This window comes from Perognathus longimembris, chromosome 21, assembly GCF_023159225.1.
Source record: "Perognathus longimembris pacificus isolate PPM17 chromosome 21, ASM2315922v1, whole genome shotgun sequence".
NCBI classification, from domain to species: domain Eukaryota; kingdom Metazoa; phylum Chordata; class Mammalia; order Rodentia; family Heteromyidae; genus Perognathus; species Perognathus longimembris.
The window spans coordinates 27,735,843-27,749,911 of NC_063181.1; the positions used below are offsets into that span (position 1 = coordinate 27,735,843).

The 14,069-nt window shown below is 39.7% G+C and overlaps 1 protein-coding gene across 4 annotated transcripts in view; it reads left to right on the forward strand.

The window, feature by feature from the left end:
- Positions 1–14,069, forward strand: part of Fat1 (FAT atypical cadherin 1) — a 112,963-nt gene that overhangs the window by 73,804 nt on the left and 25,090 nt on the right. For all 4 annotated transcript variants that reach the window (XM_048330854.1, XM_048330853.1, XM_048330852.1 and 1 more), the window contains exons 8-11: positions 1,068–1,343; positions 1,474–1,684; positions 6,388–10,455; positions 11,108–11,304. In XM_048330854.1, coding sequence (XP_048186811.1) covers positions 1,068–1,343; positions 1,474–1,684; positions 6,388–10,455; positions 11,108–11,304 — 4,752 coding nt within the window. The remainder of the gene's footprint in view (positions 1–1,067; positions 1,344–1,473; positions 1,685–6,387; positions 10,456–11,107; positions 11,305–14,069) is intronic.

Genomic DNA, 14,069 nt, shown 5'->3' on the forward strand with positions numbered 1-14,069 from the left:
TCATTGTAATTTCATACTTCAAGTTAATGTTAGAATCCTGATTATATCCTCGTGAATGAATTGTGGTCAGGGAAATGAGTCAGAATATAAAAGAGCTCAGGTTGACCTGTAATGGCATAGGACAAAGGGAACAATTTGTAATTAGGTTTGAATTTCCAGTCTGGAACTGACAAGAAAGAGATAGCCATTTGAGAGAACAGAGCCACAGGTTTCACACGGAAAGGAACACAGAAATCCAGATCTGTGCTGACAAGGCACCAGAGCACAGCAAGGTAGGTTTGGCTTTGTGGGTGAAACTCAAGGAGCAGCAGAGCAGGTTTTGTGTAGCCAGGTTAGTGACAGCTGAAAGCATGTGTGAGAATGCTTAGGAGACATTGTGGGTCTCACAGGGTGCATCCTCCACACAGTAGGAGTAAAGCGAGGCCATATAAATGCAGGTGCTCAGCAGGTGCAACCCCTGTGTGCTCTCCAGCTAACTGCTATCTTCTAAAGGTCCTGCCTGGTGTTGCTTCCAGTCACATTGCCATACTTCCTTTGTGTCTCCAGGTAACTTAGCAACCTAGGTTGCAGTTTGTTCTTCATTGGAACAGCATTGCTTTCATGGTTCTTTGAGTTTGCATCTCTCCTACTTGCCTCAGTAGATGGATATTTACAGATTCAAATGTAACAGGGAATGTATTGCCTATAAATCCTGATGAAGTAAATTTTCTTGTTTCTTCTTGATACCTACAGAGGTCTCACAAGACTGTGTCCTACACCTACTGTACTGAAGAGAAATTAAGTCTGTCTCTTGGAAAGTCAGTTTAAGTGTGAATAGTATTTTATTACCACACTCATATTTTAAGTAACTATGAGTGAGAAGTTTTTAAACTTTATTTGAGTCTAGATTTTTTACATCTATTTCTCATTTGTATTTTAATTTTGCTAAAATACCAGCTTGTTTCCAATGTATATGTGGTTTTGATTCTTTTGATATTAAGGTATCATATTAAGTATTGATTTTTTTGAAGTTAAGGTATCATGATTAGTAATATTATTACTGTGGTACCATTTGTCACTTATTGTAGGTATTCATCAAAGTGATAGATACGAATGATCATCGTCCTCAGTTTTCTACATCAAAATATGAAGTTGTTATTCCTGAAGATACAGTGCCAGAAACAGAAATACTACAAATCAGCGCTATGGATAAAGATGAGAAAAACAAGCTCATCTACACTCTGCAGAGCAGTATAGATCCATTGAGCCTCAAGAAATTTCGCCTTGACCCTGCAACTGGCTCCCTGTATACATCTGAAAAACTTGATCATGAAGCCATTCACCAACACATTCTTACAGTTATGGTATGACATCTGCTTGCCCTTCTCACCCCCTTTTGGTTCCTGTGGAGTAGTTTCCTCTTAAGAGTGATAATGCTTTTGAATCCATGAAAGAAACCCTCAACCTGATTTCATCATGTGTTGCTTCTTCCAGGTACGGGATCAAGATGTGCCTGTAAAACGCAACTTTGCAAGGATCATTGTTAATGTCAGTGACACAAATGACCATGCCCCGTGGTTCACCAGTTCCTCTTATGAAGGGCGGGTTTATGAGTCCGCTGCTGTCGGCTCAGTTGTGTTACAGGTTACAGCTCTGGACAAAGACAAAGGGAAAAATGCTGAAGTGTTGTACTCAATTGAATCAGGTATTTTTGGAGCACTCAATAGTTTTAACTTTTGCATTTGTTAGAATGTATTTGTTCTCTTCCAAAATCAGTTGTAAGTACTAAAGTATCACTTCAAAAATTTGGTATCACTACAAACATTGCTTAAATTGATCTCTAGCTGCCATCTTACATGCCTAAGGAAAAAATTATTTTATTTATTTATTTTTCATTTTTAACTCAGTAGAGAGAAATGATAAAAATTCTTGTAGGTTTGGGTATCAGGAGTTCTTGGGGCTTTGCAGTATTAAAATAACCAAGACTGTAAAGTCTGGTGGAAAAGAAAATAATTGTGGAGCCAATTCAGTATTCCTAAAATTATTATAAACACAAAGTTATTTCTCCTAAAATATTGGTTAACTATGAAATCCGCTTAAGAAAATGATGACCTAGTAATTTATCATTATAATTTTATTCCAAGAGCATTTTCTCTTGGGCAGAGCAGGAAATTCCATGATAGTGCTGACCTGTTCAATTCTTTTTGAGTCAGTTCTGGGAAAGTGAGTGTACTGCTTCTCCTACTCCTTCTTTCTTCTCCCTACACCTTTCCCCCCATATCCTGTCATGTGGGCTTTTACGTGTGGAGCTGGATTACTTACTGTAAGGTCACAGTGCAGATGTGAGACTAAAGAAATGTTGAAGGAGCTGAGGACCCTGCTGTAGTTGGCCTGGGGGCAGTAAGAATCAGGAAGACTAGCTAGGTCCCGTGGGTCTGGGCATTGGTAAGTGTGATTGGCAGAAGATGCAGAGTCCTCTTGTTGCTGAGGAGGATTGCCAAGAAGCAGCCGCAACAACAGGGCAGATTCCTCCCACCAGTTCTTTTCTGTGTGAGGTTGCTGTTCACACGCTCACTCATTCCATAGAGTAATGAAGGTCATTGTATGTGCCTGATAGGCAAGTGGCATTCATGTTTGAGCTACTTAATAGGTGTGTTTTAAAAGAAAAGACTTCTGATGTAGAGCACATTTATGCAGTTAGAGGTGGCACTGTGTCCGGATTTCCTTATTAATATAGATATCATAAGTAAGCTGTGAAATACTGAGAAGACAGTTTAATTTCCTACCTTCTTCAACACAGATAGGAAATTAAACTCAATGGCGAATAATTTTAACAGAATACTTGTATACCTTTTTTGGTTAACCTAGTTTTCTTTGCATATTTAGAAATTTCATCAGTTTCCCTTAAAGGGACCAAATTGAGTTTATTACTCACAAATAAGATTCTGTGTGCTGCTTATGATTGCAGTGGTCAATTGCATTGTACTCTAGTTAATGTCTTGACAAAGAAAAAGCATTTTCCCACTGCTTCAGAGACTTGGCAGTTAGAAAAACAGTACATTCCACTTGTGCATGCCTGAGCATTTCAATACAGTGATTTTGTCATACACAAATTAACTGGGTTTATGTAGGAGAAAATGTGAAACTTTTCTTTAGCTTTCACATAATTTTCAACAACTGGGTGGTTACAATATGATTGTTGATGTCTGAGAAAGGCATGTGAATTCTTTGAATATTTGCAATGACTGATAGAGTTAGTAATGTGGTATTCTAAGAATGGAACTTCCCCCCCCCCCAGTAGACTGTTCCAGTGTGAAATTGGGACTTCTCAGATACTTTCTTAGTTGTGATCATGGTAAACAATTATTTTATAGGCAACTACTACCAATAATAGGTGTGTGTGTGTGTGTATGTTGTATGTGTTTGTACTGTGCATCTGTGGGTATAATGTGAACTGTAAAATTCTCACACTGCTTTTCATTTAACAGTAGATTCCTAATCAGCTGGTTACAATTTCTGTCAGATTACATTTAATGAAATTCAGAGGACTGGTTATGAATTCTGTCCATAACACTGCATGTTTAATTAGCAGCAATTTATTGAGCAAAAGGTTTAGTCTGGTTAGAAGTCTTAGGGAAAAAAGAATTTAATAAAACGATATATTTTCAGTAACAACTCAGTTATGCCCTGGAGACATGCCAGTGCCAAACCCTGGCCTTTTCTTCTCTTTGTGTCATTTTAAAAAAGATAGAGGGGCTAGGAATATGGCCTGGTAGTAGAGGGCTTGCCTTTCGTGCATGAAGCCCTGGGTTCGATTTCTCAACACCACATAAACAGAAAAGGCCAGAAGTGGCACCATGGCACAAGTGGTAGAGTGCTAGCCTTGAGCAAAAAGAAGCCAGGGACAGAGCTTGGGCCCTGAGTTAAAGCCCCAGGACTGACCAAAAAAAAAAAAAAGAGGAGATAGAGTACTACCCCACTCTGTGATGCCTGGACATAGAAGACATACAGTAAATACATTTATTGATTAGAATTGGTTTTCTTCCTAAAATTTAGCTTAAATATAACTGTGATTGTAAGTTGGAAAAAATTGCCCTGCTAAACAATGCTCTGACATCTCTTTTACACTTCCTGTGGAGAAGAAAATTATGCTTTAAGAGCTCTAAATACAGAGGACATTTTAAGATCACAATATCTCAGCTTTAATGAATAGATGAGCCCCCAACCCAGGACACATTCATGGCCTTGTTCACAAATACTGTAGATGTAGCTCAGAATTTGCTGACTCTGCCAGTTATTGCCGGAGAGCTTCATTATTTTTTCCCCAAGCCATGTTATTGATATCTCCTCTGGAAATCTGAAGCTTTCTTCCTTGATACATATGTGTTGAATCCACGTGTGAAGTCACTAGTTGGATTCCAGCTTAACTTTCTTGATATCAGTGACAAGCTCAGAGTAGTTATCATTTAGGCTAAAGTAGGGTAGGGAAGAGGAAGAGCCCTGCTGAGGAGGCCATGTAAAGGCTGAATGGGTAAATGAGTGGAGAAAGGCTGGGGAAGGCTGTGTGAGGAGAAGACAAGCAGATACAGAGGACCTGAGAGAATGACAGTGTGGCTGGAGGCTGAGAATAAGTTGTACAGGAAGTAGTGCATTCTGACAGGACAGGCTGCTCCTGTATTTGAGACCTGGCATGTTGGAGGTCTCACTAAGTGTACAAATTTCACTCTGGAAACTATGTAAGATAGAAAGATGAGCAAAATAAAAACTTTGACATATCAGCTGCTTTGTAAAAACAGAGGGATGTAAAAATGTAAGTACAAAGCCCCAGGAGTGATGTTATCTGACAAAGGTTACCAAAGTCTCCCATGTCAGGCCAGGCTGTCACAATTTTGACAGGTTGGGGTGTGGCTCATATAGGATGAGGGAAGGAACTCTAATTTCTAATGACTGTTTACAAATAGAGTGAGAGATCATTGACTCTTCTAAAACAGACAGGCCGGAAATTAGTGTCTGAGCAGCCTGGCAGAGGAGCCAGAACACTTTTCTTGGGCCCAGGTTCAGCTCAGAGCTTCAGGGCCTGCAGAAGCGTGGGTCTCCTCCACAGTCTGAGGCACTGCCAGGAGGCCTGGATTCATAGCCTGACAGACTTAATGAAAACCAGGCTGGGTCTGACTTTAGACAAAATTGTCATGGATTTTTGGAAAGTGTATGGAAGGAAGGAAATGAAGACTGTTAGAGGAAGTGTTTCATGTTAATGAGGTAGAGACAGAAGTACTTGGTTAATTCTCTGGTTTGCAGACCACACTTAAGTAGCTCTGGTCTGTGAAATACCAAATTGATTGCAAGCCTGGAGGAGGATCTTGACAAAGCAGTTAAGTGAACTTTGTTGTGGGGAAAGCGCAATTGTTCTTTGGGGGATAGTAAATTTAATAGTATGGCTAGAATAATGCATTCTGAAGGTATGAAAAAGAAAAGGGATAGATGGATCCAACCTAAGCATCCTCACATGGCTTTGGTCTGTCCAAAGGCTGTAGAGAAGTGCTAGTTTCTTCAAAGGCACAAAACTATAGCACCCAGTGGAGTTGAGGTTAGAGCCAAATCTGTGTTTGTATAGCCTAGAAAGGTCTAAAATAAAACAGTCTTTCTTGGAAGCTTATTTCTCAGTTGCAGCATTCTGGACGTTTGGAGTGAGATACTTGTGGGGTTATCCTGGGTATTGAAGGGGCTTTCCCAGCATTCCTGTCCTCTCCCAATGATGCTAGTAACACACTCTCTTCCCAGTTTGACAATCAAACGTTGCCACGTGTTCTCGCCTGAAATATTCACCTGAAAAAAATTAAGAAGGAAATTTTTTATTCTTCAAAACTTATTAAGTAGGGTAGATTGCAGAAAGTTGTTTCTCAGTTCACTTAATATTTAAAATAAGGAACAATTTTCTAGGATCATGGTGTAAATTTGCTTCATGAATTATAATCTTTCCATGAATAATAAATAGGAATCTTGAGAAATGGCAAGTGGGTAAATGTTCAGAGGATAAAATATGTTCTAGAAAGGTTTTGAGAGACTATTGGAAAACCATTCACTTGCTTGCTTCCTAGTGTAAGGATGGCCATGGGTTTCCACAATGCATTTCCAGTTTAACCAGAGAGAGTATAGTTGGCTTTAGGTATATAATAATCCTTCTGATTTTTATTTATAGTAATTTATGGTCAAACTTTTGAAAAAAGCATACCTTCTTTTGAGTGGGTAGCAAATGAAATGAAGATTCTATTCAAATGTTGATGTTTTTATAATTTGCATTTCTGCTGGGTGTCTTTGAACATAGCTTTCTTCTCCAACTATTCCTACTACTGTTGTTTCTTGTGTTTCTTGGTAACATGTATTCTTTTTGTTTTCCTTGCCTTCTAGGAAATATTGGAAATTCTTTTACAATTGATCCCATCTTGGGCTCTCTAAAAACTTCCAAAGAATTAGACCGAAGTCACCAACTAGAATATGATTTGATAGTAAAAGCCACCGATCAAGGTGATCCACCACTGAGTGAAGTTACTTCTGTGCACATCATTGTCACAATTGCTGACAATGCCTCTCCCAAGTTTACATCCAAAGAATACTCTGTGGAAATTAGTGAGACTATCAGCATTGGAAGCTTTGTTGGAATGGTTACAGCCCATAGTCAGTCATCAGTGGTATATGAAATAAAGGATGGAAATATAGGTGATGCTTTTGATATCAATCCCCATTCTGGAAGTATCATCACTCAGAAAGCCCTGGATTTTGAAACTTTGCCGGTTTATATGTTGACAATACAAGGAACCAACATGGCTGGCTTATCCACAAACACAACTGTTCTAGTGCATTTGCAGGATGAGAATGACAACTTGCCAGTTTTCACACAGCCAGAATACTCAGGACTCATTAGTGAGTCTGCATCCATCAATAGTGTGGTCCTCACAGACAGCAATGTCCCCCTGGTGATTCGAGCAACAGATGCGGATAAAGAATCCAATGCCTTGCTTGTCTATCATATTGTTGAACCCTCTGTACACAAGTATTTTGCTATTGACCCCAGCACTGGTGCTATTCGCACAGTCCTAAGCTTGGACTATGAAGAAACAAGTGTTTTTCACTTCACTGTGCAAGTGCATGACATGGGAGCACCACGTCTGTTTGCCGAATATGCCGCTAATGTGACTATTCGTGTAATTGACATCAATGACTGCCCTCCGTTGTTCTCCAGGTCATTATATGAAACATCTCTTTTGTTGCCAACATACAAAGGAGTAAAAGTCATCACAGTAAATGCTACAGATGCTGATTCCAGTGCATTCTCCCAGCTAATGTACTCCATCACTGAAGGCAACATTGGGGAGAAGTTTTTGATGGACTACAAGACTGGCACTATAACTGTACAAAACACAACTCAGTTAAGAAGTCGTTATGAGTTAACCATTCGAGCTTCTGACGGCAGATTTACCAGCTTTACCTCTGTGAAAGTTAATGTGAAAGAAAGCAAAGAAAGTCAATTGAAGTTTACCCAAGATTTCTACTCTGCAAAAGTGAAAGAGAATTCCACTGAAGCTAAGACATTAGCTGTCATTACTGCTATTGGGAATCCAATCAATGAGCCTTTGTTCTATCACATCCTCAATCCAGATCGCAGATTTAAAATCAGCCGCACGTCAGGAGTGCTGTCAACCACCGGCCTCCCATTTGATCGTGAGCAGCAAGAGTTGTTCGATGTGGTTGTTGAAGTGACCCAAGAACATAAGCCTTCGGCTGTGGCCCATGTTGTTGTCAAAGTCACTATTGAAGATCAAAATGATAATGCACCTGTGTTTGTCAACCTTCCCTACTATGCAGTTGTTAAGGTAGATACCAAAGTGGGCCATGTTATTCGCTCTGTCACTGCTGTAGACAGAGACAGTGGCAGAAATGGGGAAGTACATTACTACCTTAAGGAGCATCATGACCACTTTCAGATTGGAATCTCTGGTGAAATTTCCCTAAAAAAGCAGTTTGAACTTGACACCTTAAATAAAGAATATCTTGTCACAGTGGTTGCAAAAGACGGAGGAAACCCACCATTCTCAGCTGAAGTTATAGTTCCAATCACGGTTATGAATAAAGCCATGCCTGTGTTTGAAAAACCTTTCTACAGTGCAGAGATCCCAGAAAATATCCAGATGCACAGTCCAGTGGTCCACACCCAAGCCAATAGTCCAGAAGGTTTGAAAGTGTTCTACAGCATCACAGATGGAGATCCTTTTAGCCAGTTCACCATTAACTTCAATACTGGAGTGATCAGTATCATAGCTCCTCTGGACTTTGAGTCCCACCCAGCGTATAAACTGAGCATTCGTGCTACAGACTCTTTAACTGGGGCTCATGCTGAAGTATTTGTTGACATCATAGTGGAAGACATCAACGATAACCCTCCAGTGTTTGTGCAGCTGTCTTACTCTGCGACCCTGTCAGAGGCATCTGTAATTGGAACATCTGTCGTTCAAGTTAGAGCCATGGATGCCGATTCAGAACCAAACAGGGGAATTTCCTACCAGATGTTTGGAAATCATAGCAAGAGTCACGATCATTTTCACATAGACAGCAACACTGGTCTCATTTCACTGGTCAGAACTTTGGATTATGAGCAGTTTCCACAGCACAAGATTTTCGTAAGGGCTGTTGATGGAGGCATGCCCCCACTGAGCAGCGAGGTCATCGTCACCGTGGATGTCACTGACCTCAATGACAACTCGCCGCTCTTTGACCAACAGATTTACCAAGCCAAAATCAGTGAGCATGCCACCCATGGGCATTTTGTGATGTGTGTCAAAGCCTATGATGCAGACAGTTCAGACATAGACACGTTGGAATATTCCATTGTGTCTGGCAATGATCATAAAAACTTTGTCATCGACAGCAAAACAGGGCTTATCACACTCTCGAACCTGCGACGGCACACCTTGAAGCCATTCTACGCCCTCAACATTTCCGTTTCCGATGGAGTTTTTAGAAGTTCGGCCCAGGTTCATGTAACTGTAATTGGAGGTAATTTGCACAGTCCTGTTTTTCTCCAGAATGAATATGAAGTGGAACTGGCTGAGAATGCTCCCATGCATACCCTGGTGGTTGAGGTCAAAGCAACTGATAGGGATTCTGGCATTTATGGACATATCACTTACCATATTGTAAATGACTTTGCCAAAGATAGATTTTACATAAATGACAAAGGACAGATATTCACTTCAGAAAAACTCGATCGAGAGACCCCAGCAGAGAAAGTGATCTCAGTTCGCCTGATGGCAAAGGATGCAGGAGGAAAAGTTGCTTTCTGTACCATTAATGTCATCCTGACAGATGACAATGATAATGCTCCACAGTTCCGAGCAACTAAGTATGAGGTGAACATTGGATCTAGTGTTGCCAAAGGAACATCAGTCATTAAAGTTTTTGCCAGTGATGCCGATGAGGGATCCAATGCTGACGTCACTTACACCATTGAAGCAGATTCTGAAAGTGTTATGGAGAATTTGGAAATTAACACACTCTCGGGCATAATTACCACGAAGGAAAGTCTTGTTGGCTTAGAAAATGAGATCTTCACTTTCTTTGTCAGAGCTGTAGATAACGGGTCTCCACCAAAAGAATCTGTTGTTCCTGTCTATGTAAAAATACTTCCACCAGAAATAAAGCTTCCAAAGTTCTCAGAGCCTTTTTATACCTATACTGTTTCAGAAGACATGCCTATTGGTACCGAAATAGATCTCATCAGAGCAGAACATAGTGGGGCCGTTCTGTACAACCTCATCAAAGGGAACACTCCAGAAAGTAATAGAGATGAATTCTTTGTGATTGACAGACAGAGTGGGAGACTGAAACTGGAGAAGAGGCTTGATCATGAGACGACAAAGTGGTATCAATTTTCCATACTCGCTAGGTGCACTCATGATGATTATGAAGTAGTGGCTTCTGTAGATGTTAGTATCCAGGTGAAAGATGCAAACGATAACAGCCCAGTCTTGGAGTCCAATCCCTATGAAGCATTTATTGTTGAAAACCTGCCAGGGGGCAGTAAAGTCATCCAGGTCAGAGCATCTGATCTGGATTCAGGAGCCAATGGCCAAATTATGTATAGTCTTGACCAGTCACAAAGTGTGGACATCATCGAATCCTTTGCCATTAATGTAGAAACAGGCTGGATTACAACTCTGAAGGAACTTGACCATGAAGAGAGATGCAGTTACCAGATTAAAGTGGTTGCATCAGATCATGGTGACAAAATACAGCTGTCCTCCACAGCCCTTGTAGATGTTACCGTCACCGACGTTAATGATAGTCCACCACGGTTCACAGCTGAGATTTATAAGGGGACCGTGAGTGAAGATGATCCTCCAGGGGGCGTGATTGCCATCTTAAGTACCACTGATGCAGATTCTGAAGAGATTAACAGACAAGTTACATACTTCATAACAGGTAAAGAATTTCAACCACAGGGTTGGATTTGAGATGAAATTGTTAGCGGTCTGGGTTCAAAAAATCTAAAATAGGCTGCATACTGGTAATGTACACCTGTAATCCTAAGCTACTCAAGAGGCTGAGATCTAAGAACAGCTGTTCATAGGGATCTCCAGTTGATCAGCAGAAAGCTAGAAGTGACGGTCATGACTCGAGTGATAGACACCCTCCCTTGAGCAGAAAAAGCCAGCCAAGTAAGGGCAAGAGGCCCTGAGTTCAACACAGTACTGACGAAAAGAAAACAAGAATATCTAAAGTAAGGAGAAATCTGTGAAGCTGCATTATTTCAAGTTTTTAGCTAACCAAAGCAGTTTCACTAGGCTATGATTTTTATTATGACTCCTGTTGAACTGTTGATATCATTCTGTTGATAAATTTATTATACCTACTATAAAAGAAATGTATCAAAAGGAAACAGTCGTAGGCTGAATATATAGCTTAGTAATGTTTTTTTGTAAACAGAAAGCCCAATATAGATGAAATTTATGTATTTATGAATTCTTAAGTTTTTTAATTACAATACTATGCACCTTTTTTACAGTTTATTTTGGTTACTTGATTACCCTTTTAGTTCAACAAATGTGTCATCTTTACTTCTTTGATTTAATAGGAGGTGATACTTTAGGACAGTTTGCTGTTGAAAATATACAGAATGAATGGAAAGTCTATGTAAAGAAACCCCTAGATAGGGAAAAAAGAGACAACTACCTTCTGACAATCACCGCAACTGACGGGACCTTCTCTTCAAAAGCCATAGTTGAAGTGAAAGTTCTTGATGCAAATGACAACAGTCCAGTTTGTGAAAAGGTAGGTCACATTCTCTTTAATATTATTATGAATTTAAAGTATCATAATTGTTTTCCATGGGATTATTATTCAGTGCTGTGTTGTAACTCAGATGCATTCTATATTATCACAATATTTTAGCTGAGGTGAGTGTTAAATAGGTCAAGACTTGGGAAGTCATCAGAACTATTTTGCAGAATACAAAGCAGGTAAAAACTTTCTAATTTACAGTTTACAGTTTATACCAGTCTAAAACAGTTAGATTTCATTCTAAACTGTAAATTATGGAGAGGATTATAGTGTTGGCTTAATTTTGTAAACTTTTCATGAAGGAATTCTCATAAAATGAGGACAAGGTTTCTTTGGGGAAACATCTGGCCTGCAGTTCTTCCAGTGAAGCTCTGCTTTGCTGTAACAGACCAAATTGGGGTGTTTGCTTTTTGCATACCAAAGAAGCTAAGAATTTAGCAGAAGGATCCGGTGCCCATGGGTTCACTATTTGATGAGAGCAGATCTAGGGTCAAGATGGGACAATGGGAATCCGGAGCTGGGGATGAGGAAGCACTGCAGAGGCAGGGTTTGAGCTCTGCTTCACAGAGGTCATGCTTCCATGATTAGAAGTAGAGGGAACTATGGTAATAGTGACTTCATTTACCCCCAAGTGGGGAATTACGGGAAAGAAGTAGTGAGGCAAGGTAGATTGTAAAGAGATGTGTTGATGAGAATATGGCCTAGTGGCAAGAGTGCTTGCCTTGTATACACAAAGTCCTGGGTTCGATTCCCCAGCACCACATATATAGAAAATGGCCAAAAGTGGTGCTGTGGCTCAAGTGGCAGAGTGCTAGCCTTGAGCAAAAAAAAAGAAGCCAGGGTCAGTGTTCAGGCCTTGAGTTGAAGGCCCAGGACTGTCCAGTAAAGAGAGAGAAAGAGAGAGAGAGAGAGAGAGAGAGAGAGGTGGTTATTCCAGAGAATTTGAACTCTGTCCCAGAAAATAGTGAGGGAACTCATTATTATAACTGAAAGATACATGTGTAGTATAACCAATAGTCCCTAAAGAAATTCAGTTTGGTAGGATTGTGACTATTACCTGGATAAAGAAGAATGAGAGCAAAGAGACAGAGAACAGGCAGATGTGGTAGAGGAGTGATAGCTATACGATGCTGAATAAGAAAATGTGGGCATAGGACCAAGGATGAGCTAATTCAGCAGTGACACTCATTAGATACTATGTTGGAAATGAACTGTACAACTTGGTGGTGAGGGGCTTGGGGAGGAAATAACAAAAAAATTAGGAAGGGGCTGAGACTGTTCAACAAGAAATGTACTCATTAATTACCTGACTTATGTAACTGTAACCCCTCTGTACATCACCTTTACAGTAAAAAAAAAAAGAAAATGTGGGCATAATATAACTTTTCCAAGTCTTTCCATTTCCTTACAAATGGTACAATATAATTCTTTCTGATTGATGAGCAGAATTCTATTGTGTATACATACCACATTTTCTTGATCATTTGTCCATTGAGGGGCATCTGGGCTGATGCTATATTTTGCCTATGGTAAATAATGCTTCCATGAACATAATTGTAATGGAAAGACTTGGAAAAAATATCAGGATCACTATGTTCATAAACTGCTTTGTTGAATGGCAAGTCCTTTGTACAACTACTTAAAGCTATTCCAATAAGAAAATGAAAAGATAATGTAGCAATGTTTTCCTTGATGTATTACATAGGAAAATGGATGTGGCAACATGGTACAAGTGTCAGAAGTAAACCTGGGTTTTAGGGAAAGCATGTTGAGTTTTCCAGTTCAGGTTTGTTAATTATAAGTTAATGGGTCATATCATTAGATAGTGAGATTGGGAATAGATCTGTAAACCTGGTATTCACTATGGAAGAATTTGAGAAGATAATCAGAAAAGGAAAAAATGAAGAGATGGGTATTTATGAAGGGAGAAGAAGCAGAGATGGAAGGAAGACAATGATACCAATGCTTTGTCCCCGGGGGTGGGATGACAAGCAGAGGTATGCAGTTGCTGAAAACCTGACAACAGGTAATCTAGACCATTTGAATTCCGTGCCTGCTTGGACATGGAGGCCTTGGAGATCCTGATAAGGATGGACATCTGTCTACAGATCCTACTAGCTGTCAACCCAGAAGACTTAAGAGTAGATAAAGGAAGAAGTATATGATAAATTCAAGAAAAGGGGTAGTGAGGATGGTGGTTTTGAAAAAGGACAGAGCACATGGACAATGTTGGAAACCCATCAAGTGTGAGATATGTCATAGCTGGGGAAAGTATCAGAGCTGTTCTCAGGGAAATGGACACTTAACAATTCATCTAGAGGGGAAGAGAGATTCCTGAAAGATGAGAGATTTATTCCAATCCATATTTGTACTTTCCGGTGATATAGTTGGTAGAGGAGGAGGGAATATGTCTGTATCTTCTCTTTTAGAAACTAAATGTGTATAACACCTTTGGAAATAATGAAGTAAGGCTCAAGACTTTCAGTTATCAATATTCTAAAATATCCTGTTTCCTAAGTCATAAAGTAATCTACCTATATACTTGAGTTCATATAATGAAAGTGAATTCAACCAGACCTTCCTCTGATGCTTTTGTGTTTTCGTTTATGACATGGATTCTTTTTCTTTTTTGCCTGGTAAAATAGTTTTAATTAAAAATGTCAGTATGTGTATGATGTAATTACTATGGTCCTATACAAGCAGTAGAAATTTTAAAAGCTAGAATGAGCTACGAGGAAAGTCAATGACTTGGATTC